The sequence below is a fragment of the Tachypleus tridentatus genome, chromosome 12 (assembly GCF_004210375.1).
Source record: "Tachypleus tridentatus isolate NWPU-2018 chromosome 12, ASM421037v1, whole genome shotgun sequence".
Classification (NCBI taxonomy): domain Eukaryota; kingdom Metazoa; phylum Arthropoda; class Merostomata; order Xiphosura; family Limulidae; genus Tachypleus; species Tachypleus tridentatus.
This window is the reverse complement of record NC_134836.1, coordinates 16,966,281-16,993,365: the sequence shown is the minus strand read 5'-3', so window position 1 is coordinate 16,993,365 and position 27,085 is coordinate 16,966,281. Positions and strand designations below refer to the sequence as shown.

Genomic DNA, 27,085 nt, shown 5'->3' with positions numbered 1-27,085 from the left:
CGAGTACGTTCTGTAACTGTATTTTAGTCACCTTAACCAGACCTAGATATTGACAACTTCGTCTTGGAAGTAAGGAGTTTAATCTCAGGTTGTTGGAACTTTGCCAAAGGTGGAATAGATAACATTTCGAATAAATTTCAGGTCAAACATACCGAAATAAATTGTCTAATATAATACATGCTCAACACATACATCCTATATCATTAGACTTAATAAGGTTATCTGCCGGCTGCTGCTTATAATTTTGAACGACTGACCACAAAGAAGGCAATCAGACAACATTAACCTAACACTGACCATCCATGATACGGGATTGGCTGTCATTCTTAGAGATCACTCAAAAGTTAAAGTTGGCTCTATCTCAAAGCCAACCCACTTGTTTGAAACAGTAGGGTGACGTTTAAAAACAATGTGTCATGTACAATTAATATCTTATTATGAAAGTAGTTTCTAATAAATGGTGGGCTACTAGTCATGGCATCATTAAGTAGAGTAACTTGTATTATAGATTCGAAATTTTGAAAGAAAAATATGGCTAGAATATAGAGTTGCCTGGGTAAAATTTTAATAAGTAAAAAAATAAGAAAACATTATTTAACAGAAACAAGAAAACTTAGCCTTTCTTTTAAGAATCAAATAATCATAGAAAGTAATAGAAGTGCATATATATCTCGAAAACAGTAATTCTACTTTTAATTTCAGAAAACACAGTCTTGTTCTCTTGATAAATATGAACAGTGATAGAACAGGTCTGTATTTTATTGTTACAATCTGCACCAATTTTAAGAATGATGTTAGGCGAAACACAAGTCTATGCTTTTTTTTCACAAGATTTAGAATCTAATTTTCAACACAGTAATATTACTCTACTACACAAATAACAGCATCAAATTAGCCATGCACAATTTAGGCTTATTCAAACTGTTATACTTGCATTCATTCATATAATTGCGAGTTGAGAGGCTCGTCCATAGCTTGGCTTTCTTTTAAATACAAGAAAGAAGTTTAGAATATTCTTAAGAACTTGAGGTTACAAAAGATAAACTTCAGCATGAATATTTATAATTATTATTGTACATGTGAGTTTTTAACTTCTGAAAACTAAATCTAGGAAAAGTATTTTCAAAAATACCATCTCAGCACTTATTCAATATTCATGTATGCTGGAAGGTACACTAAAAAGTATTCGGTATTGTAAAACACCATCTGTTTCTTCACATATCGTGCACTGAAGGAAGTACGTGCCTAATCATTCTTGAACGTCACAGAAACGTAGAAAGACAACTTTATGTTTGAGTTAACGTTTTACAGAATACGTATTCCAAGAGTGAAATTTTCACAGATGTATAAGCAGAATATGTATTCCAAGAGTGAGATTTTCACAGATGTTTAAGCAGAATATGACTGGTTATGTTTCGTATGTTTTAAATGTTGAACATTCCTAGAACAACCAAATAAATACGTCCAGGGATGAACGAAGCGCCCTATTCTTCAGTTTAAACTTTTTAATTAGCGTCATATTTAATTTCACGGCTTAATATATTTGTCTCGTCGCGTTCAAAAAGAAAAACTTGAGACTGATAAAATAAAAGTAAAATAATTTAATAGTTTTTCTCACTGTAATACTCAACATTAAAAAGAGATGAGATTCATCCCTATTACGTAGAAAAAACATCATAAAATCGTCGTTGAAATTAAACAGATACATATATAGTAACAATATCTGTTTTTGAGTGAAGTAGTAAATTAATTGGATAAACTAGTAGCAGAATGTACAAAATGAAAAAATTATATGCAATAAAAACTGAATTTCAAAGAAAGTGACATTGCCAGCACCTTTTATGTGGTAGTTCTCAGTGTATTAGGTAGATAATTTTTTTTTTTACAATTGTATAACAAATTCTACACGTAAGAAACAGACAAATCTTACACAAACTTTAATTATCTACATGTCTTAGAAAATAACGTGTAGTTTAAGTGATAGTTTCTTTTTAATGTTACTTTTGACTTCGTTCCTAGTAAACTTATATTTGCAAATACGATTTGAAACCATAGTGGTAAATTATTGTTACATACTAAATTTAAAGTACGAAGAAACTTAAAATCTTTTATTTTAATTATATAGAATTAAACGTGCTGAAATTGCAGGATTTTTCTCTCTAAGAAACAATAATTAAATTCTTGAGTAAGAAACATATAAATTAATGTTTATAAACAGAAAATCTGTGACCAACAGAAGGTTTCAATTTCTAGAAACATTCCCCCTAATTAGCCCAAGTAAGCCAAAAAATAAAGAACTGCTACGTGTTGATTGAAAAATAAGGTTATTGAAGGTTAATGTTTGTATATCGACTTCACACTTTTTTATTAAATTGTTTTTTACATATTGCAACACTGGAAAAACTGTTATTTGCAAACTTACTTTGAAGGTGAAGGTGAGTTTACAAACAAAACCTATACCAACTGCTAATAAGTTTTTAGTCTTAAATACCAGATTTGCAAACACTTTAATATTCATTCAAAAATCCCTTGACATTCCGCAGCCATAACAACATGTTGGGAAAAATCAATCTGTAGCACCCTCATGTGATCTTTTGCTTTTGCTTCAATCAGAAATCTCCATAGTTGACGGTCAGGAAACGACCCCATACGATTGAAACACGTGCTCTTGGGTCAGGGTAAGTTTTTGCTGACGTCATCAAGCTGAAACAAGTCGTCTGGAGAAAACTTCCTGAAAAAAACAACAACAACAGAAAGGTGAGTTTACCGCTAGTGGCGTCATACTACTAGACTTAGAAAGTGAAATATCAAACAAACCTTTACAGCTTCAGACTCGTTCTTCAACATACCACTAGCGACGAAGACATCAAACACGGACCAGACAGTTTGCATGGTGTTTTTGAGAGTGATTGTTCCAGTATTGGCAAAGGTTGAGTTTTATTAGGTTGGTTCTTCACGTATTTCAAGTTTACATCAACTGGTTGAATCGAAATCAAAGAACTGGCATCAAACCACGTGGCGTAAGCTCACCACTTCTAAAGTACATTAAATTGGTTGACTTCCTTGTAATACTATAGGAAAATAGAGCAAATTCATAAAATTCTTTGTATCAAAACATCTGAAACCATTCTGAATACTCAGCTGATGGAAACACAAAATAAGGTAAGATTTTACAGAATGATTTACAAATACACCTGAACTATAGTTTTGTTGTTTGTGAAGAAACTGTTTGTATAATGTTCACCAGAATTACGGTTAATACAATAATAAGTTTATAACATTAGGTACACTGTAAAATTATAATGCAAAGGTTCAAATCTACTTGGCTTCTCCATGAGAGGAAAGTGAAATCGTCTTAAACGATGTGAGAAACATTGATCATTTCAACGAATAATATTGTAAAAAGTGTACATAGGTCTATAACATACTACTCATTTTATTTACGGTTGATATTTTCTATCACCTCACTGAAAGTTACCAAAGGAACGCATAAAATCTATAGTGAATGTACAAACTTTTTTTAAGAAAATTAAAATTAATTTAATACAATTTTAATTATATTTATTGGTAAGTTTAAAGTTTACAGTGAACTTTCGTGTGGTGTGATATAGACCAGAATCATAGTGAGCTGGTTTGAGATTCGTTCCTTTGAAATTAGTTATCTCGATAATAAAGAGTGGCAGCACAGTTGTTTATTTTAGAACATATATAATTTAACTTCTAACTGTTACGTTGAAACGAACAATAATGATGTTAGTTTCCACTGTTTTTGTAATATTTTCTTTTGTGTTTGTTTGTTTTTGAATTTCGCACAAAGCTACTCGAGGGCTATCTGCGCTAGCTGTCCCTAATTTAGCAGCGTAAGACTAGAGGGAAGGCAGCTAGTCATCACCACCCACCTCCAACTCTTGGGCTACTCTTTTACCAACGAATAGTGGGATTGACTGTCACATTATGACGCTCCCACTGCTGGAAGGGCGAGCATGTTTGGTGCAACCGGGTTCAAACCCGCGACCCTCGGATTACGAGTCGAACGCCTTAACACACTTGGCCATGCCGGGCCTTCTTTAGTGTAAAATACCAACTTTATCAACTGTATAGTAACTTTTACCTCATCCTTTATATTAATAACTTATTTACAGTAAGCGTGTTCTTGAATATAAAAATAATAAAATTAAATTTTCGAATAGTAATATTTTGTTTGTGTTGTTTGTGCTTTTAAGGACAAAGGTAAACAATAGGCTGTGTGTGCTGTATTCACCAAGGGTATCGAACTCTGATTTTTAACATTTAAACCTTAAAACTTACAGTTGATCCACTGGAAAGTAAGCATTAATGAAATTGGAATTTTGAAAGGTTAAAATTTTGAATGATAATTTGTTTGATGAGATAAACAGATATGTTAATAAGTCATGTTCGACATGAAAACAATTAAAACACCAAGATTGAGAAAGAGTTATCGTTTCCCACTGTATTTCTAGATATTGACATACTTTACATACGCATTAAAAGAATAAGGCTGAAAAGAATATTTAGAACAAGTTAAATAAGTATTAAACTTGTAATCATATTCGCTTGAAATATTTAATTAAAACCATGAACGAATGCTGTAATTATATTATTTCAATTAAATAACAATCATTTTCACTATCATGCTCCTTTGTAGTTTGGTTCTAAACTTGAGGGTTTATAAAGATAAATTTTTGGATTATATCAAAGCGATTGGCACACTACATATGACTCATTGTTTAGCTTCTACTCTCGACTAAGGTGTAATAGAATACAGACACCTTCTTGGCGTTTGTGTAATGTTATTCGTACTTATGAACATCTGAAATTATCCACACACACGAAAGAGGGGATCATAACATTTCTTCTTGTTCTGTAAGAGATTTAAATGTAATTTAATGAGGATCTCAATTTACATAACGTGGTTCAAGTTTGATAGTCATAAACGCGACATGCTACTTACATTATCCCTTGAAATATTTTTATTCATTACTTACATAAAAGTAAGGTGTGTGGGGGGGGAGTAGGGTTGGGGAGAGTTAGGTATGGCTATGAACTTTGGGAGGTGAGGTGGAATGTTGTGCCTTTAGGTTTCGTCGGGTTACAACCTTTGAAGTGGAACAACTTTTCTTGAGAAACTGAATGCGTTACTGATTTCTTTTCGTGTCTATAAACTAAAAAATAAAAAAGGATGATCGTACTTTTTCATGTAGGCGCCTGCAACGTGTGGCTCCTTTTAGATTACCTTCTCGGTGATTCAACGGTAAGTTTGGGCTGATAACGCTCAAAATCAGGTTTCAATAATGACAAAATTTTTGTTTTAGATAAGTATGCTCTGAGTGTTATATTTGTCTGCAAGTAAGTATTCTTTGAAGGCTTTGTTACTGTTTAGATAAGTATCCTCTGAGAACTCAGCTTGTGTGTGAAAGTATTCTCTGATTGCTTTGCTAGTGTGTGAAAAAGTATTCATTATGTTCTTTGTTGACGTGTTGGTTTATGTTCTCTGAGTGTTCTGATAGTGGGTGGATAATTATTCTTTAAGTGTACTGCTTGTCTCGTTAACATTTTGATATTATCTATATATTCCTATAAGAGTCCATTAGAAACAACTGTTGATATTTGACTTATCCACACATTTAATAAACCGTTAAGAACAGACAGTGATCTTTGTTTTGAATGTCATATTCACATAAAAACTACTCAGAAAAGGTAACAGTTAATAACTATTAAGCTAAATCATGACTAACACTTACAAAACAAAGGATTTTAAAATGTTCTATTTCGTCATTAAAAGAACTTTTTTTACAAAAACAAAATTATACCATTCAGATATACCAGTAGCTAAGCAGTAAGTTATGAACCTATGCACCTAAAGTCAGAGGTTCGATTCCCGGCGGTAGACAAAACTTAGATAACTTAAAAACAAATGAATTTATTATTTTTCTAAGAGCATAAATAGTGCAGCAGGTTTACTGCTATCACTTGTATATTTTTGAATACTCTATGGCTGATTTATTTTATTGTTCTATTGTACCCAACTGAATGTTGAACAGCGTAAGTCTATCACGTGTTGTATGCTCTCTTTCTTTACATCTAGTTGTCAAGTGTTTTGGTTTGTATTTATTCATGTGGTATAAATCAGAATTTTTATCAGATTGAGTCATATGCTTTGTCTTTTACAATTTCTTTAGAGGTATTTGGGGAGCAAAAATTTCGTTAACCAATAAAAGTAGAAGTTTGTGATGTAACTTATCTACTCATCACTTCTAATATAGTCACTTTAGAAGCTGAATTTTATTTTGTATTTTGATGCAACAGAAGCCAATGAATAACGTTTGATTAATCATAATTTAAGGATGTATTAATTAATTTTAGCGATTTAATTTCATTGCAGTAACAAATTAGTATTATCAGGACAAAAATTTCAATGTCTTAAGTGTGTGTTTTTTTCATATAGCAAAGCCACAAAGGGCTATCTGCTCAGCCTACCGAGGGGAATCGAACCCCTGATTTTAGCGTTGTAAATCTGGAGACATACCGCTGTACTAGCGGGGGGTTCAATGTTTTACGTCTGTCATTTGAGAAATTATTTAAAATATCATAAATTAAAGTGACGGAATTAATATTTTCAATTACTTAAGTATGTAAATAAATTATTCTATAACTATACATTTCTTTACTAGTTAATAAAATGTAATTAAACGTAATCAATCAACAATGTTCAAAAATGGAATTTTTTAAGTTATCAATTTTAAAATTTTATTTCTACTTTAAGATAAATTTGAAGTATTACATGCATAAATAATGAGCATAACACTACAAATATACTTGTTTGTTTATTTTATATTTCTGACATGGATAAGCGATATAAAATCCACACTCTTGGTCTCTTATTGTTGGTTTGTGGATGTATGCACCCACGTAGATTCAAGTTTTGAAATAATGTTCCAATAACGCTTTTAAAAGCGGTTTGACTTACGTTGTTGTATATTATTCAATGTGTATAATTGAAAGAACAATATGTGCTATTTTTCATGGAAACCCAATATTTCTATTGGCTAATTATACTTTTATGTTAATACGAGTAAGAGGCACAGCGGTACGTTTGCGGCCTTACAACACTAGAAACCAGGTTTCGATAAACGTGGTGAAAAGAACACAGATAGCCCGTTGTGTAGGCTTGTGCTTAACTTCAAACAAACAAAGAGTGCAAAAGTGAACAACGTTCATTGTACATTGTTCCATACAAGCTCTGTAAACTTATGACGCCAGAAATTGTGTTTCGATATCCGTGTAGGCGGAACATAAATAGCCCATTGTGTAGCTTTGTACTTAATTACAAAGAAACAAATCTATACAAGTACAAAATTATGTTGTTTATAACATGAAGTAAAGACAATTACTTCACTAACATAAACATGTACGTAATGAAACACATAAAATTAACTGTTTTACCTTTCTTGACATAAATAAAGCAATACATTACATGTCAATGCAAACTTCAACAGGCGCCTGAAAAGAAAAAAAAAAAAGCCTAAAGTTTAAATGCCCTTAGTACGTGAAACAAGAGTTTATATAATTTATAACAATTAGTCTTAATAGGCGTTGCCATACTTCATTTAATTTTGATTCTTTACACCTAACACATTATGTGAAAGAAAATAATTACATGTTTCAAATTACATATAGTACAGCGATATGTCTCCGGATTTACAACGCTAAAATCAAGGGTTCGATTCCCCTCGGTGGGCTGAGCAGATAGCCCTTTGTGGCTTTGCTATACGAAAAACACACACACCTACAGATTACATATAAAAGCGGTTTAGACACATATATATATATAAAAAGAACATGGCGACAGTTGTTTTGTACACTTTTTGATATCATAAATTCACTCTTTATAACACAGCTTTATCATCCCCAAACCTCATAAACCAGATTGTCCATTACGACCAATAATGTCCACATATGAATCGTTTAATTACAATCTTGGTAAATACATAGCATGGGCATTCTCCAAATATGTAACATCAGCCAGCTCATTCATCAAAGACTCTTTTAATTTCAAGTCTAATCTAAATCAACTTAATCATAAAGCCTTAATGGCCAGTTTCGATATTATATCCCTCTTTACAGAAGTTCCAACCACTGAAGCCTGCAAGATAGCCTTATAACTTTATATCCGAGACCCTAACCCAACTATAGACATTCCCAGTAACCAGTTAGCAACCCTCATAGAATTCACCACGACATGAAGACAAACTTCATGTTCAACAACCAAAACTATATACAAACAAGCATGGGCAACCCAGTATCACCAGTTCTAGCCAATATTTTTATGACACAAGTTGAAACACAAGCAATTAACACAGCATTACATCCACCACTATACTGGTACAGATATGTAGATGACACGGTTGCGGGATTCAAATCTACAGAACACATACTTAATTTTTTCAATCACATTAACTCTATACATCCCAACATTAACTTCACATGTGAACAGGAAGAAAGCAATCAAATATCATTTCTTAACCTCAAAATTACAAGAACCGACACACAATTCAAAACAGAAATCCACCGAAAAATCACCCATACTGGACTATACATTCCTTGGGACTCAGCACATGAAACAAAACAAAACCTCAACATACTAAGAAACCAAATAAACACAGACATAAAACTATGCTCACCAGTTAAAATTAACGATGAATTAGACAAAATAAACAATACTTCATCAACATCAATAAGTTTCCTCCACAAACCGTAGAAAACATTATACGCACCCACCTAGACAGAAAGCAAAATCAACCAACTAAAGTAAATATATCTCACGAATCAAAAAATCACGAAACCATATACTGCTGTATACCATATATTCCTGACATCAGCAAACAAATAAAGTTGGCAAAAACTAGTAACAAAATATGACATTCCAGTTAATACCAAATTTATTCAAAAACCAGGCACAAAACTGAGGTCTATACTATGTAAAAACTACACTGACAAACATCACACCAACATTATTTACAAAATACAATGTGATAACTGCCACGACTTCTATATTGAGAAACAAGTAGAAAATGGAAACCAGATTCAAAGAACATAAAAGTCACCTTCACACGTTTTCGAACACTGCAAGTCAAATAAACACAACATAACCATAGAAAACACTCAAATACTAAATAAAGAAACAAACAAAAACAAACGCAAAATTAAAGAAGCCTTACTTATTGAACAACTTAAACCCAAAATAAACCAATATAAAGGAACGCCTTTATACCTATATTAATATAATAAAATAAAATAAAATTGTATATTCAAACATCTAATACCGCGCTCTACATTCCGACACTCAGTTACACAACCCCTTTCAAACATGTGGTCAGCTTCCGGTCAGTTACCTCTTTCTTTGTGAACCTGACGATGACCGAAGAAGGTCGAAACGTTGTTCGCTCTTCTATGTAAAATATTTTCTCAACCCAAACGAGCCGTTTTTGCATATATATTTCTCAATAAGTGGGTTTCTCGACATCACTGATTACAGCTTTATCAAGAATTCGGTCAATAACACATCTCAAGATCTTAGTCAAATGTGGCGATTATCTACAAAGACAAGGTGTTTGTACAAAAATTTTTGTTTACATATATATATTTTGCGTTTTATATTCATTCCATGTTTTTACACATTTTTGGTTTAAATCTAAATATAAAAAACTCCATACTCAACTTAATAGGTTTTTGTTTTGTTCATGTACAACTACATAATACAACAGCAGCATTGTTTGAAGGATGCATCTGTATAAAACATAAGCTTTTCTCATACATATATAGTATTTCACTTAATAGTGATACAAATGTGAAACAACTTTTAGGCTTTAGCCCATATGGCACAGCACACGGTTCGTATGCAGGAACTCCAAGATTCAACTCCTTCTGTAGCCCTTTGCGAGACTAGCATTTTCCACTGGAATCCAACATTACCCGTACAACAGTAGTTGAATGAGTCAACTTCATCTATATCTCGTTGTGAAACTCTAACATATTCACAAGAATCCAACATTACCTTTAGAACAAGGGTTCGGGGATTCAACTTCGTCTGTATCCCGCTGCAAAACTCTAATGTTCACGTTTCCACTAGAATCCAACATTATCCTTTCATCAAGAGCTCTGCATTATTGTCTTCAAAAAGGATGCAATTTTATTATCCTCAGCAAAGCCAACATTTTTCCTTGATAAGATTTCAACCTTATACTATTCACCAAGAACCTGTAGTAATGAGTTCAACATGTTTGTACAATAAAATACATCATTGCCTTCCTCACCAACACTCCAAAATTATTTCTTTAATAATAGTTTAGTATTATCTTATTCATCCTAGGATACGTTTAGATAGTGTTCTGGGCATCTTAGGAATATTTTATGGACAAAAAAACTGCTTTGGCACAGTATTTTCTTTTCTTCTGACGACGTTATAATTTCTATGCCGAGTTTCCTGTCTATAGAATATTCATAGTTTATCTTCTTTTACATAAGAAAAATAAAATGTGTTTGCACATTTTTATACGCCTTACAAGACAAATGGTGAATTTTACCCTAAATAACGGTGATATATGTATATATATAAGAGTATCTAGACAACCGTATATGTGTTGTTGGATTTCATGTACACCTACTCGAGCGATATTTGGTCAACCGTCACTGCTTTTGAATTGATAGACTAGAAGGAAGAAAGCTAGTCAATACAATTTAAATCCAACTTTTAGGATAGTCATGATCAAAGATTAGCGGGATGTTATGTCACATTATACCATTTCAACAGCTGAAAGAGCGATTTGGTTCAGTGATGGTTTTCGATCCCGTGAACTGCAGATTATAGTCAAGCGTCCTTAATCACCAGGCCATGTCAGGCCGATTAGACAAATGCTTTAATTTTTTTTCTAATGTAATCGCTTGCGTCCAGTAGTTTTTTCAGGCATTCAAATATAATAACAATAATATATTTATGCATGAATATATAAAGATATATATTATTAATTTTACACTATCAACCTGTTTTATGTAAAATCATGTTAATTATTCGTTCTTGTTGCAACCGTTACATATTTGTTTGTTTGTTGCTGAGCTTCAAGTTGCACAAGAGTTATCTGTGTGTGCTCTACTGAGTTTCTGAGGGAGGATATCTAAATAGAAGCAAGGTTATCACGCAACCTTGGCTCAAGCGAGAAACAAGTAAAAAAAAATTAGTGCATGCGGCTGAAAGAATGCAGACTGTTCAGCATAACTTTCCTTTAATACTAAGAATATCTTGAAGCATTTATGGCGCCCAAGAAACTATTATCTGAAAAAAAATGCAACAGATATGCGACAAGTAAATAAAGAACAGATAAGCGCACTGGATTGATAATAATAATTAAGGTCAAGTCAAGGACGAACATTAAATAATGCCAAAAAAATGGCTGAGGTGAAGTAAAATTACATGTCAAAGAAAGAGAAAATTCTGGTTTTATATTATTCCACGCATGCGTCAAATCATAGACAGTACGTTAACCTTGCAGCACTTGTTGGAGTTAACATGACTCTGTGACACAACTCACTGGACAAAGGATACAAAAAGAGATATTTTCAAGGAGCTACGTTACTTCACCCTACCAACAACCTCTATGATAATATGGTAACATTATAATTTGGAAGGTATAAAACAACTAAATAATAAGATAAGTACGATAACAATCGTGGAAAAGGCGTTGATTGACCTGTCTTGCTATTAATCAAAATGTTATTACAGATATTTTCAATCTACCAAAGAAATACTCTTCGGTTAATCCATGACCACTCTTTGAAGACCTCTGAATCTTCAGCCAGAACTGAAGCAGAATATAGTTAATGGTAAAAAAGAGGAGTATTGACCTTATAAATGACCTTTGAAGAATATGAGTTAATATTTTTTTCTTTTATATGTTATACAAAAATGTAATGAACAGTATGAATAAATATTGATTTTGAAATGTTGAATTTGGACTATGTAGTAAATACTAATTACTTTTATTCATTAAAATATGCGTTTAAGTTCAAAATAAAAAATACCATGAAGTTTGAACTTGCTACAACCAATCAGTACAGAAAATTATACCAGTCTTTATTCACCAAGTCTTCTTGGAAATGGTCAGAAAGCAGCCTAGTCATTTGCTTAGTGCACATGGACTGTGAATTCGAGGATTCCCAAGTTCACAACCGGTTGCATAAGAATGTATTTTGCAGTTTGAAGCCATGAGTGCGCGCGTAATAAGAACAACAATAAAATCATAGCATTCCATTGGGCAGTAGTACCCCACAAGTTTGAGGTGGGTGCTGTTAATTAGCTGCCTTTCCTCTATAGTCTGTCAGTTAAAAATCAGTGACAACTATGCGCAGATAGCTCCTGTGTGGTTTTGGATAAAATTTTGAAATAAACACTATTTTAGAAACAATTTTGGCACTGAAGTGACAAAGTATTTTATATTTTCCACCTAATTTTAAACCTAATGCACTTACCTTGTTGATCCTTACTGTGCTAATAACGTGAAGACATGAGGAAAAAAACTAAGAACTGCTTGACCTCTTAATATATTGTGAGATATAACTGTTCAACGTTTAAAGTAATTATGGATTCTCTTTCTGAAAAGTAACGTAAGAACAATTCAAAGAGTGTACAATTTAGGTGTAGGCTTCAGTTTTACCTATGTTATGTTTACGTATTTTTGAATTTACAAAAAAGAATCGCCAAACAAACCACCAAGTGTTAACGGATAGGGCTGAATGAGGCTCAATGACTAAAATGTAGAGCTGCAGATCTAAAAGTCCAAGGTTCAAGCCGTGATGGCGCTTAACACTACATATCTTCAATTTTGGGCGTGTTATTAAAGTACCAATTAATAGCCTTATAATTATGCCTTTTCTCTAATCAGTTAATCAGCATTAGGGATAACTATACCTTAATCCTAGGGATCTCGTATTTGACCTTTCAACCAACAAGGTGCTGTAAAAGTTGAAACCTCTTACTTCAAATTCACAGAAATAATTATTTTTAGTACTATCCATAAGTGCATAAAAGTCAAAGAAAGGAAACAAATTTCTCGAGTTAGTGAAAATAAGCCATACTAACGCGATGGTTTTTGTCTTGAGTGGCTCAAAGGTAAGACATTAACAAATTCTTTACTCACTTAAAATTGTTTTGACAGACATCTATTCTCAATTGTCAACAGCGTTGAATAAATAAACAACTTAATACAAAACATGAATTATCTATAACAATTATTTCAATCTGTAGTTTCGTAAATTCATCACTTCACTATTTATAAACACCTAGTAGCACAGCAGAATGTTTGCGGACTAATACCACTATAAAGCAGGTTTTGATACCCGTGTAGCTTTGTGTTTACTAACAAGCCACAACAATACTTCTTATGTGCAGAGCTATCCTACAAAAACAACTACTGAAACTTAAAAAAAATCGACAAATATTGCAACTAGCGTTTTAAGTTGTTCACGTGTTAAGCGTGAATCCTACTTTCATACACGGGAGTTTCTTAGTATGTCAGAGGCAAATTTACGGACTTACAATGCTATAATCCAGGATTCAATTCTCCGTGGTAAACTGAGTGTAGATAGCCGTTTACGTAGCTCTTTATTACAAAACAATAAAAACATCATATAAGGATGAAAAACGTAACCGAACATACGTTTATTACCCTTATTAGGAAATGATTTCTCTGCGAGGAATTTTCTAAGAACAATGTTCACAGCATATGCCATTCGATTGCCAAGGACGCCCACTTGTTCTTATATGTGCTTCCAATGTATATTAATGGCAAAATAGCCACGCAAGAGTGAATAAATGGTGACGCTCTATTTTAACAACGTAAGAAGGCACTCAAGCTTTGCAGAAGAAACTGTGTAAGTAAACTTTGAAAACTCCCTCTTGTCTTAAAACGTTAAATACGGATGCTCATAAAAACATTGATAAGGTCTGAACACTCTTTGAGAATCATTTCTACATTCCAACGTAACTACATTCAAGAAATGCCCAGACGAGAGTTTTAAAATTGTGAAATATATTTAATTCTTTTACTGTTCACGTTCTATAATGTCTGGCTTAGAGGAATAAAATTAAGAATACGAGTTTCCTTAGAAGGTTTACTTTTATTCCAATATCTATTTTTCTTTCAAATAATTATGTTTTTTATAAAAAAATATCAGTCAACCCAAACCAGTGAAAATATACTCGAAGCTCCATTTTTCCAAAAATTGTACTATGATTTTTGAAGTTAAAAATCAACTTACAATTGTCTTTGTTGGTTAAACAGTTGCAATAAAAAATATTATATTATAACATTTTGTTTGTTATTTTAATGTTCCTAAAGTTCAGGTGAACTTCTAACGTATTTGAGGCTGAGAGTAAATTGTCCATGTTGATTAACTATGGTGTCCCCATATATATATGTAAAAACGGCTCGTTTGGGTTGAGAAAATATTTTACGTAGAGGAGCGAACACCGTTTTCACCTTCTTCGGTCATCGTCGAAACGTTGTTTGCTTCTCTACGTAAAATATTTTCTCAACCCAAACGAGCCGTTTTTACATATATAAATTTTTCTCTACAAGTGGGTTTTCTCGACATCACTGATTATGGTGTCCCTCTATTACAACGCGGCCCAGCATGGCCAGGTGGTTAAGACACTCGACTCGTAATCCAAGGGGCGCGGGTTCGAATCCCCGTCACACCAAACATGCTCGTCCTTTCAGTCTTGGGGGCGATATAATGTGACGGTCAATCCCACTATTCGTTGATAAAAGAGTAGCCCATGAGTGGGTGGTGATGACTAGCTGCCTTACGCCTTGTTTTACATTGCTAAATTACGGACGGCTAGCGCAGATAGCTCTCGTGTAGCTTTGCGCGAAATTCAAAACAATTACAACGCAAACTGTAGGCATAAATTAGGTTTGTGAAAGTTGTATAATTCAAAATTATGAGACAGAGATTATTTAACAATTGTTACGCGTGCATGCGGTCTAACTGTGTTGTGAAGAATCCCAGCACACTCTCTTCAAACCTGGATTTATTAATTTATAAAGTATAACTCGATATAAAAGGTTTACAAGGTTATGGTTAAAATCTTAGACTTTCACTAATTCAGCTCAAATATATAAAATTTTACAAGTAATTTACACTTAAAATTTACCACATCCTTAATAACTTAACGTTACGCTTGAAGGTTTATATATAAAAAAATCTGACAGCCGTTGTGATGGGCACAAGTGTGTAATTTTGCGCATAATATCAAACAAACCCTTAAACTCGAACTTTATTCTTTTTAAATCCAACTATTTATGTTCGTTTTTGTTTCTTATTTTATCCAGAAAACTGTTTGAAATATCTTACATTTTGATAATAAATAATTAATTGTTTGTTTGGGAGAAATCTGTGCTGTGGTATCGAAACACGATTTTTAGCATTATACTCGTATACTTTCAGACTTACCTTTGGAGTCATTGGGGGTGCGAATTAATAATTGTTTTTGAAATGACTTTTTATTAAATTTGAGGTCCAACCAGTTTAGAAAATGATAAATAAAGTTGCTTACAACGTAAAATTAATGTTGCATTCTTATTAAACTTTAATTAAAGTCAGAGAAATTTCACTTTTATCCCAGTTTTCTCCTACTTTAATTCTTTAAATGTCTTAATCTTCTTGGTGGTTGTATAATATTTTAAACAGTTTCTCACCATTTCAGAGAAAATAAATGAACTGATGCACATTGAATTTATTCTTTGATTTTACGAAAGCAAATTAATTTAGAAGGATAAGATAAAGCGCGTTTGATGCTCTAAGACACACAAAAATTATTTTAAATAACTGCAAAACAAAAAAGGAAAAAATCTAGAGGTTAATTTATCTTACCGTGTTGAATTCCATTTCAGCAAACGTTTAACTTACTAATATTTTGTTTACGTAGTTTTAATATCTATTAAAGTAATCAATACGTCTTTTACAGGGCAAGAAAATGGTGTCAAATTCAAGGTTCTATCTTTCAAGTGTTACTGATGTTCGATTGTTGTTTTTGGTGGTAAGTAAGTAAAATCAAAAGAACAACTAAACTTTAATAAAAACAAAACAGTAATGAAATGGAACGAAATCTAACCATTAATGGTCTCGAACTCAAGATATTATTCTTATTATTTTTATTGTTAATCCTTGTAATACTCTGATAAAATATTTATTAGGTCTTTGTATAATTACTTATAGATTGTGGTAAATGATTAATAAATGTGTTTTATTTTACAATAACTTTGTGTTATTAACTTAATTCTTAATATTTAAATTTTTGAATTTTTTAAAGAAACCAATAGTTGTTTGTTCTTTTATCATGTTGAAAATAGAGTATTTGTAATGATGTAACTTATGTAATATAATTATTTTAGAGCAATTAATCAAAATCTGACATTATCTACGTAAAGACATTTTAAATCTATAAGTCTTATTTCGCGCAAAACTACTCGTGGGCGATATGCAGTAGTTGTCCTTAATATAGTACTGATAGACTAACGGGAAGGCAGATAATTAACATCATCTACCTCCAACGAATTATGAGATTGACGTCACATAATAAAGCTCTTACGGCTGAAAGAGTGATCATGTTTGGTGACGGTATTTGATGCCGTGACTTGCATACTGCAATCTAACCACGAGGCCATGACAGGCCTAAGTCAAGTTTTGCCAGTATCGAAGAGATGGTTATATGATATTAACACGGAATTGTTTTAAAAGATACGTCCTGTAATCATTCTTGTTTTTAAATCTCAATAATAGTGTCTGATATCTTGGCAGGTTTTACTTAAATTTATATCAAAACGTCACGTGTAATTAATCTTATTTCACACTTTTAATGAGTTCGTCATGTACGTTTATATTTCACACGTGTTTCTAATATTTAATATCATAGACTATTCAACACACTAATTTGGTAAAAATTCTGGCTGAATAAAAAACATAGCTCTTACGTTTTGCTCTAGTAGCATTTAAAGTCGAATTTAGTTTTGCATATTATAGGGAAAATTATTTTTATGTGAATTTTTTTCAGTTAGCTAAAGTTAACTTGTAAGTCCGAATATTCTTTTTTATGTTTTAGTTAAAGAGATTCAACTCACTGAAGAGTATTTGACCTGTGAATTGTATGCATATGTAACAGCGTGTTCTATGCGCTATCTGATGGATCATAAGTAAACATGAAGGTTTACAATACTAAAATTCGTGGTTTCGTTACTGTTGAAGGTGCAGCAGAGATAACTCATTATACTGCAATTTTCTTAACTATAAACAAACAAACGAGTCTCCATTCTGAGGGTCGCGGGTTCGAATCTCAGTTGCATCAAACATGCTCGCCCTTTCAGCCATGGGGGCATTATAATGTGACGGTCAATCTTATTATTCATTGGTAAAGGAGTAGTCCGAGGGTTGGCGGTGGGTGGTGATGACTAGCTGCCTTCTCTCTAGTCTTACACTACTAAATTAGGGACGGTTAGCAAAGACAGCCCTTGTGTCGCCTTGCGCGAAATTCAAAAACGAACAAACCAACCTCATGTGTGAGGAAAAGAAATCAGTATATATTGAGACTCTCCTTACGGCGTTCTCTAGTGGAAATTAATGAAACTTTTAAAATTAATCCTCGTTTTGTTTTTGCATTGTACGTTTCAATAACGCATCTCGTAATTCTTCGTATAAAAAGTAAAAATGTAAAATTTTGGATGCTTAAGAAGCTTTAACATAAACGTAACACATTTCGTATTAGTTAACCAACATAATGGGAACGAAAACGTTTTCAGCTCAGTATATAACACTTTATGTTCTGTTGTTTGATTTTTTTTTCGTAGGACTGACGTGAGTGAAAATTCACGCGAACTTGTGATAACTGGTGTATGCTACGATATTGTCGTGAATATTTTGTTTTGTTATAAAGTGTTCATCGGAATTGGATATATCAAGTTAGAAGAGTGTCTAAATATAAAATTCTGATTAAAGGGTTGATACTATCTAATGACAGATAGTCTTAAAGTACAATTCTCTTAATCCTCACAATACAGTATTATTTTTATATCGACTACATATCAGTCTATATGTGTTACACTCTGGCTGTTTTCAATGTTTCAATCCACTTGCTTACTCTGTTAAAAGCAAAACATTTTTATTAAGTCTCTTCGGACATATTTGTATCAACATTTCTTAGTAAACAAAGTGATATACTAACCAGTACAAGATAGCTTTTGATATCTTGACAAGCAGTTTTAAGTTACCTCTATAATATGATTTTCTTCGTGGATAATTTTGTGGAAAAATAAAATAGATTTCATTTATTGAGGTCATTTATGACCCATTTGTGATTTTTGTTCTCCTTATAAAACCAAATCACGGTTTAAGCTACCACTGATTGTGTTGTTTTTAGACAATTTCTGGTGCTTTGTATGTCATTTGTTCAGCTTTTAAATAAATTAATTTAGTGAAAAATGTTTTTTCTTGTTTTTTCTGCTCATTAAATAGATTATATGGTACCATTCAGCCTTAAGAACGATGGGCAAAATACAAAGTAAGTTATTATACGTTTGTTTCTTTTAAAACATTTATTGGTAAAATGTTCATCATAAATTAGACACTTCAGTTCATATTTTCCAATTATAATGAATACTTTAGCAGAAATAAGTAATGCAATTTAAGTATGATAGATTTTGCAACATTTGTGAACGATTTTATCGTTTTAACTGTAGCAGGATAAATCAGTCATATTGTGTTAATTGCAGCAGGATAAACCACTAATATTGTATTAACAGCAGCGGAATAAACGAGCAATATTGTGTAAGCTGCAGCTGGATAAACTGCTAATATTGTGTTAACCCGCATCAGGATAAATCACTAATATTGTGTTAATTACAGAAAGATAAAGCAGTAATATTGCGTTAACCACAGCAGGATAAGCCATTAACATCGTGTTAATCGCAACGAGATAAATTAATAATATTTTATTGACCAAAAGTGAATAGATTATGCTTGTTTGTTGTTTGTTTTAGAATTTCGCGCAAAGCTACTCGATGGCTATCTGCGCTAGCCGTCCCTAATTTTGCAGTGTAAGACTAGGGGGAAGGCAGCTAGTTATCATCACTCACCGCCAACTCTTGGGCTACTCTTTTACCAACGAATAGTGGGATTGATCGTCACATTATAACACTCCCACGGCTGAAAGGGCGAGCATGTTTGGTGCGACGGGGATGCGAACCCGCGACCCTCAGATTACGAGTCGCACGCCTTAACCCACCTGGCCATGTCAGGCCTATAAATTATGCTAATAACCTATATGATACAGAAAAAAGAAGTTAATGACTATTCATTCAAAGTGAAGAGTTGGACGTAAATAAGAAATACTAAATCTTAAAAACTGGTAAAATAATATAACAGCTAAGTCTGTAAAGATTTTATAGTAATAAGTCTGGTCAGAGTAAGTTCTGCATTTATATTTCTACTTATTATTCTTTCTGTAATGTTCGTCACAACTAGAAATTAATAATCCTATAATATTTCTATAGCAAAACTTTATTCGAATTAATGTAATTGTTCTTGGATAGTGTTTAGACGCTGCTTTATTTAGAACTATAACATTGAGCGTTTTGTTAATGGATATCCGAATTCGTTAGAAAATTTGTTATTAAAAATGTAAACGATTCTCTTAATAAATTGAAACGATTTCGTAAACAGCTAATGTATAGTAGAGATTAGAAGATTTTCCAGTTTCTTTGACAAAGCTTATTGGGTCTTTTAGTTTCTGACACTAAGCTGGGATCATCTTGTGAACGGTCAGAACAATGCAAGAAGTTTGTGGCCAGTAGCCACTGCGACGAAAAACTACGTGTTTGTAGGTGCCAACCCTACTTTGTAGAGTACGATAACAACACCTGTGTGCCAGGTAAGATTCTTATTTAGCATGACAGATAAACTAAGAAAAAAACTTGTTTTAACACGTTTATAGATATACTTAAATAAGTTTAATTACTAACAACTGTGTTTGAATATATTAAAAGAAATTAGATTATAATTTGATGAATAAATAATAAAACACTTAAATTCCAAACCTGACTTTTGGGGGTAAAAGGTAATAAACTATAGTTGTGTTTTAGATACAATTTGATAAATTAGGCAACTGTGAGAACAGCTGAGCATGTTTAGCAGTATATTGGATTCTGCAAAGCAAAGATACATATACGTATATTAAAAGAAAACAACAACTGTGAATTTAATACGTGACCTATAGTAAAACAGTATTATTTGCCTTTTAAGATTTGTTACTTGAAATGGATTTGAACGTAAATATACTAAAAATTCTAAGACAAAGTGTAAACGTAAGCTGTCAACCATGTTCAAAGTTTACACGCAGTTGTGTAATCTCTTGAGTTATTAAGTGTTTACTTTTATTGTTATATTGGCATATATAGTATTAAACCATGACTTAAGAACATAATATATTCGATTAGAGAGAATATCTGCGAAAATTCATTCAGGTTTATCTTGTGTTTTCAAGTCTTATATCTGAAATTGATTTAAAAGAAATACTTAAAACTAAACTCAGATATGAATACTTACCTCCACAACGTCTTCTTTTTATAATATTTACCACCTTAAAGCAGTTGGTTGTCAAAACGTAAGAGTTTCTAATGAAGAAGGAAAAATTAATAATGTGCAACAGGTTCTTAAGAAAATTACGTTATAAATATGACATACAAGACCGAATAATTATGATATACATGTATAAATAGTATAATTAAAGTTTATATTACTAGGATAGCTATTTACTACTAACTAAAATTAAAAGGAAAAAATCACTAGGATTCTTATTAGTATGGTGGATGATGTACTTTCATGCATCCGTAGCTTTAGTTGTGGTTTGTTTTTTGTTTTATTTAATTTCGCGCAAAGCTACAAGAGGGATATCTGAGCTAACCGTCACTAATTTAGCAGTGTAAGACTAGAGGGAAGGCAGCTAGTCATCACCACCCACCGCTAACTCATGGGCGACTTTTTTACAAACGAATAGTGGGATTCACCGTCACATTATTACGCCATCACGGTAGAAAGAGCGAGCATGTTTGGATTCGAACCCACAACCCTCAGATTATGAGTCGAGTGCCTTAACCATCTGGACATGCTGGGCCTTTTAGTTGTGGAACATAATGAATTTCATCATTCGTATTTGCTAATAACTTTAAATGAAGTATATGGTGATAATTTCATTTTTTCAAGTGAAGCTTGTTAATATTTCTACAGCTACCTTTCTAACTATGATACATTGTAAATAACTAATAAAATAATAACAATAGCTTTATTCTTAATCATAAGTAGAGAAATTAATTTTAAAGGTTTTACATAAACTGAACATATACTCTTCAAAAAAAGAAACGCAAAAGGTAAAATTTGAGACATATTGTTAACAAGTGTATTCCGGGTAGTTCTGTATGATATGTGTGAAACTTTGCACATTCACTGCTGAACATCCAAAGTCTGCAAAGGCGAAGTCCACGCTCACTAGTTGAAGTTTAACGTCACTCAACGTCAATAACAAGTATGAGCATCAATAACTGCTTGGCATCTCCTGTCCATGGAAGCGATGAGATGACGAATCACATCCTGTGGAATGGCTGTCCACTCAACCCGCAAAGCTGCTGCAAGCTGAGGTAGAGTCTGCGGTTGAGGTTGTCGCCATCGCAGACGTCGGTCCAACTCGTCCCAAAGATGTTCGATGGGGTTTAAATCTGGTGATCTGGAGGGCCAGGGAAGAACGTTGATGTTGTGGTGTCTCAAGAAGACAGTGGTGAGTCGGGCTAAGTGAGGACGGCGTTGTCATGTTGAAAAACGTCGTTGACGTTCACCATGATGGATTGCACATGGGGCCTAAGAATCTCGTAGACGGTTGCGTACGGTCTGATCGGAAATCCTACGCAGCCCTGGTATGGTTGAGGCAGTAGACGTCGCAGTGGTGGTCCTATCCCGAAGATGACGTAACCGGATGTAGCGATCTTGTGCGGGCGTGGTCACACGAGGTCTGCCAGATCGTGGACGGTCACAGGTTGATCCATGTTGTTGGTGACGATTCCATAGCCTTGTGATGGTGCTTGGGTAGACATTCACAGCTCTGGCAACATCTGATCGAGATTCGCCTGCTTCCAAGCGACCAGTGGCGTTGTTGCGTTGTGCTTCAGTCAGTCTTGGCGTAACTGTATTGCGTGTCGGTGGCTTAACATTGAGCTATGGAAACCGAGAACCCGTCACTTTTATAGGGATTTTACACATGTTGCACTTGCAGAACATGCAGATCTCTCAAACAAATTTATTGGACACGAATGCGTTTTGGCGAAGAATCCGATGTTTTCCTCCGTTTTCAAAGTGCACAACTTTTATTGTCATTTTGGTCTGACAATCAGTGCCTTAACACGTGTAACATCACATACTCTGAGCTTGTAACGTTCTTACATATATTTCTCTTTAAAATAACAAAAATATTCCTTTTGCGTTTCTGTTTTTGAAGAGTATATTACTTTTAACTACGTTTGTAAAACTTGGTATGATCAAATGCATCATATATTGTACAATATAACATAGTATTAAAGTTCACTGTATTGTAAGTGCTGTACAGCAAAAAAATAAATAAGTAGAAGCAATGGTTAGCGTGAGATACTAGTGAAGATATTGCTAATAACTGTTAGTTGACGATAAATAATGTGTCCATGTTTTTGAATAAGAATTCGTATACTTCAGTAGGATAGTTTTTGATACTTTCATAAACATAGACTTTGTGCAATTTAAGTAATCTGTATCAAAATACTGTTGCTGTTTTCTTGTCCTGTAGCTTCTCTTTTGGGATTTGAATGTGTAGTGGACGAACAGTGTTCCTTCAAAGTTCCAAACAGTTATTGTGAAAATAACAAGTGTCTGTGTAAACCTGGCTTTCTTCCATTCAGACTTGACAAATGTCTACCACGTGAGTTTTCAAACTTTGAGTCAGCTCTATAAGTTTTGTTCATGTCTGGTTAAACAGCATAAAATATGGCGTTTGATTCTGGTTGGTGGTGACAAAGAATTTATGTCTACATATATGGATACGAAATTCCTCTAAACTATGTTTTGTATTGATTTGATCAACATATATGACAAAAGTACATTATAATATGAAAGTACAATATAAATCTCATTCAAGAAACCTGAAGATGAGACAATTTTAAATTTACAAAATCAGACAAAGAATTATTGCTTCTAAAATTCATATACTCAAAAATTTCACTATTATTAAGCATCTCTAAATTCATTTTATCATGTCTTTTCCAAACTTCCACAGCCAGTAAAAGTGATAAGTGTCAGATGTCAACATTACACTTTGCTATCTTTTATGTATTTCTGACTATTATTGTGATTGCGATAAATATATCTGATCAGTATATAGAATTATTATTTAAAATTGTACTTTATCATAAAGTTGTCATAAACTTTCAAGCTCATAAATAGATCTCTCTTTAAGCAAGGGACGTTTCAAATCTAAACACAGGGTTCAACAACATGAATGTATGACGTTACATAATACGTAAAATTAATTTTGCTCTAATTTTTCGAAAACAGTACTTTCCCAAAGTTCTACATTTTAGATCTGCGTGTAATACAATGAAACAAAATAATGATTTGTAGATTTATTTAATTTCTTGGGTAAATTAGTAACAATTGTTTCAAATTAAAATAACATAAAATGATAAAATGAATTATATACATATTTTTTTCATTCGTCTAAACAGCTGCGAAAGTAGACGATTATTGTTTAAACGATGAACAGTGTCATCTAGCGAGTAAGAACAGTTTCTGCAAATATATTATTCCACGAATATATGGCATATGTCAGTGTCCTTTTGGTTACTTGAGAACTGACGACCGCCGATGTTTACCTGGTAAGATTATTAGTAACAATTTAGTTATGAATACTAAGTTCTCCTTTCATTTCATCCTAGGAGGATATTTGTTAGTGGCTTTTATTTTCGAACAAGTACTCATATAGTTTAATTAACTGTCGTACATTAAAGTGTTTACCTAAAATTGGAATCACATATGTAACGTTGTTGATCATATACATTTATTATTGTTGATCACGATTTTATGAATCTTTATATCTCTTTTTTTACTTATCTTTATCCTTCAACTGAATAAAAGTGGTAATATTCTTATTATTAATAAATAACACTTACCTAAAATTCAAACAAGATGTTACATAGTACTTACTTTTGTTTTTTCTTCAAAAATCATAAAGCATGTATGAGAAATAGTCAGTTGAAGATATAGTATATTATAAATGGAGAGTTTTTGTAAACTATTTTTTAATAACAGAAAGCAAGTGCTTGAAAACTGATAAACCGTAATAAGTTAGTTAAAAGGAAACATCATTTCTATATTAATTTCACTATAGGATTCGAAGCAATCTTAAGTTTGTTCAGTATGCTGATTCCTATAAATGACTAAAAACTTTGTTCAATATTCCGATTTCTATAAATTGAGAAAGATTGTACAGTATGGTTGTTTTAAAATTTTTCTTTCAGGCAAAACTGTATTTTATTTATATTGGGCAGGTTAATCTAATCAATTTATTTATCTTACATAAATTATTTAACATCCTGAGCTTGAAATGAATGGTCTAATAGTTACCGCGATGGTCAAAGAATCAAAGTTAGCTAGATATTGCTGAAAGCGTTCCACACTCTCAGATGTTGGTGCATTACAAAAGTGACCCTTATTTCTGCTATTCACTGGTGCATGATGTTAAGTTATTGCACTTCTCCTATTAGCCATTTCAAAATTAGGGAAGATTGTGTCTGGAGATTGGGGTCTCTGACTTGGCCGTTTGGCCCATGTGTTGAGGTCGACAATAACGAATGCTCTATAGCTGGTCGTCTGCTTAATGCTGTAATATTGTTTCATACAAAATTCACAATGCAATCAACAAGTATTAAAGAACCTTTTAATCATCTATAATGTATAACAACGTCTGTATTTCAGCGCTTTTTAGTGCCTGTGAGGCTGATGAAGAGTGCATGATGCATGGTTCCTTTTGCAAGCAAAGGGGTCAGGATTCTACGTGTTCCTGTACAGAAGGATTCTTACCATCAGGAAACGGAAAAAACTGTGAACCTATTCCTACAGGTACGTAATTGTAATAATATCTCTCTATTTCACCGAGAAATTTAACATAAATAGTGGATACAAAATATTCTATCTAAAGACGTTTATATAAGAGGTTCAAAAGAGATTTTGTTCTTTAAAATAATATAATAATAGAAAAAACGCGTTCACATGTATGTACCGTATAAGTCATGTTTTGTGTTTCAGAGTATAATCACAATGATGTAGAAGTGTTGTGTTTCATAAATGTTTCATTTACACTTAAACGTAGCTTTTTTTTTCTACTCGGCGACATCTTTCTAGAGGGTTTTCCATAAATTAAGATGTTTTATTAATAAGGTACACTAAGAAATATGAGATAGTAATGCTACAGGAGTAGTAAACGTTTTGTATGATGTAAAATATCTTACAGCATAAGAAAATACAGACATTTGAAGCCTCATCAATAACGTATTGTTAAACGGATTAAAATGTTTCCTTGGTGAGCCATAGCATATTAGAGATAGTAAACAATATGCATTGTGGTAACTACTAGTCATCCACAACATTTAGCTATAAAATGGTCAAGGAAACCAAAATATTTTCGAATACAAAAAAAGTGTAGTTAGTGCGCTTAATCAAACACAGGTTATGTCCTAAATACTTGTAATGTTATGTTTTTATGTGTACTTTTAAGATTGATTTCCACGATAGTATTGAATAGAGTTAACCATACGTAAAAGGAATGATTTGAAACTTATTTTCTGAATTGTTAAAGTCATGCTTATCTCTACCTTAGTGATAGGCAGAGTATTGATATTAAGAATATTGTGAAATTCTCAGTAAAAGAATGGTAAAGCCTTTTGAATAAACGAGATAAAACCTTATTTTACTGAATACGAAAATACTTTTTAGCAACAGGAATGGGCGCCTTCAGATGTGATGAATGCAATTACTTGAAGGGAGGACTTGATAAATATTTGACTGATCAGGGCTGACTTTAAGGTGATTTTTAAGGGTTTAGTTTATTTTAGTGGATAGGACAGCCCAGATACATCAAAAGAATCCTTGCTTTCCTTTCATGTTATTTTATTAAACATACTATTTCTTTATTTTACAACAAGTTTTCGTTCTTATAAAATAAAATCTCTATATTGTCATTTCCATTTAGAAAAAAAAGTGTGATACTATATACATGGTAATATTTATGTCACAGAAAAGGAAGAAAAAATGAAATTGTAAACGAAAGTTACAAATAAAATTATAAGTAGTTCGTACAAAAGTCAACAACCAAAAATCAAAGAAAATGAGCATATTGATAAATACTGCTTACGACAAGATGTTCAAAAAATACTTTGTACCATTAATATTCAGTATTGTGGCCTGTGGAAATGAAGACATTTTAGAAATAGAAAGGATGATTGATATGATTCAGTAAAATTCCTGAATAACATCTTTTATTTTCATCTTGATTGTTTCCACTGTATGATTGTTTAGAACCTTTATAAAGATAATATGTCGTCTGCTTTTGAAGTTAATGTAATGTTTTCATTGAAGTTTCAGTAGCCTCTGTAAAAGTGTCTAGTAATGTTCCTTCTGACTCGTTTTGTGATAGTTGTGAAGCTACCGGGCGATAAACTGTCGTAAAAATGGGCAATTGTAAGAAATTGGTTTAAAATTGGTCTGTAAGTATCTGCAACTTTGAGATTTTCTGAAATCGATCAATTTTTCATGAAACTTAATATAAATTACATATATTATTTTCCAAACACAACTGTCATGAAATAGTTATTCCAATTTTTTCTTGAACTTGTTTTTTAAAGCGACGTTATTCAATTTCTTGTTGTCGATTTTATTTTAGATTATCTTC

At 32.6% G+C, this 27,085-nt stretch overlaps 1 protein-coding gene across 2 annotated transcripts in view; it reads left to right on the top strand.

Moving 5' to 3' along the window:
* The first annotated feature begins 2,839 nt into the window (after window positions 1-2,839).
* LOC143234998 (uncharacterized) overlaps window positions 2,840-27,085 on the top strand; it is a 38,688-nt gene continuing 14,442 nt past the window's right edge. Inside the window, exons 1-7 of one of the 2 annotated variants that reach the window (XM_076472693.1) lie at window positions 2,840-3,162; window positions 16,043-16,114; window positions 18,583-18,628; window positions 19,853-19,996; window positions 22,931-23,062; window positions 23,865-24,014; window positions 25,114-25,257. In XM_076472693.1, the coding sequence (XP_076328808.1) occupies window positions 3,145-3,162; window positions 16,043-16,114; window positions 18,583-18,628; window positions 19,853-19,996; window positions 22,931-23,062; window positions 23,865-24,014; window positions 25,114-25,257 (706 nt within the window). In that variant the 5' untranslated portion in view covers window positions 2,840-3,144. Of the gene's footprint in view, window positions 3,163-13,857; window positions 13,945-16,042; window positions 16,115-18,582; window positions 18,629-19,852; window positions 19,997-22,930; window positions 23,063-23,864; window positions 24,015-25,113; window positions 25,258-27,085 lie in introns of those variants that run through there. The other variant, XM_076472694.1, reaches the window with a different exon arrangement.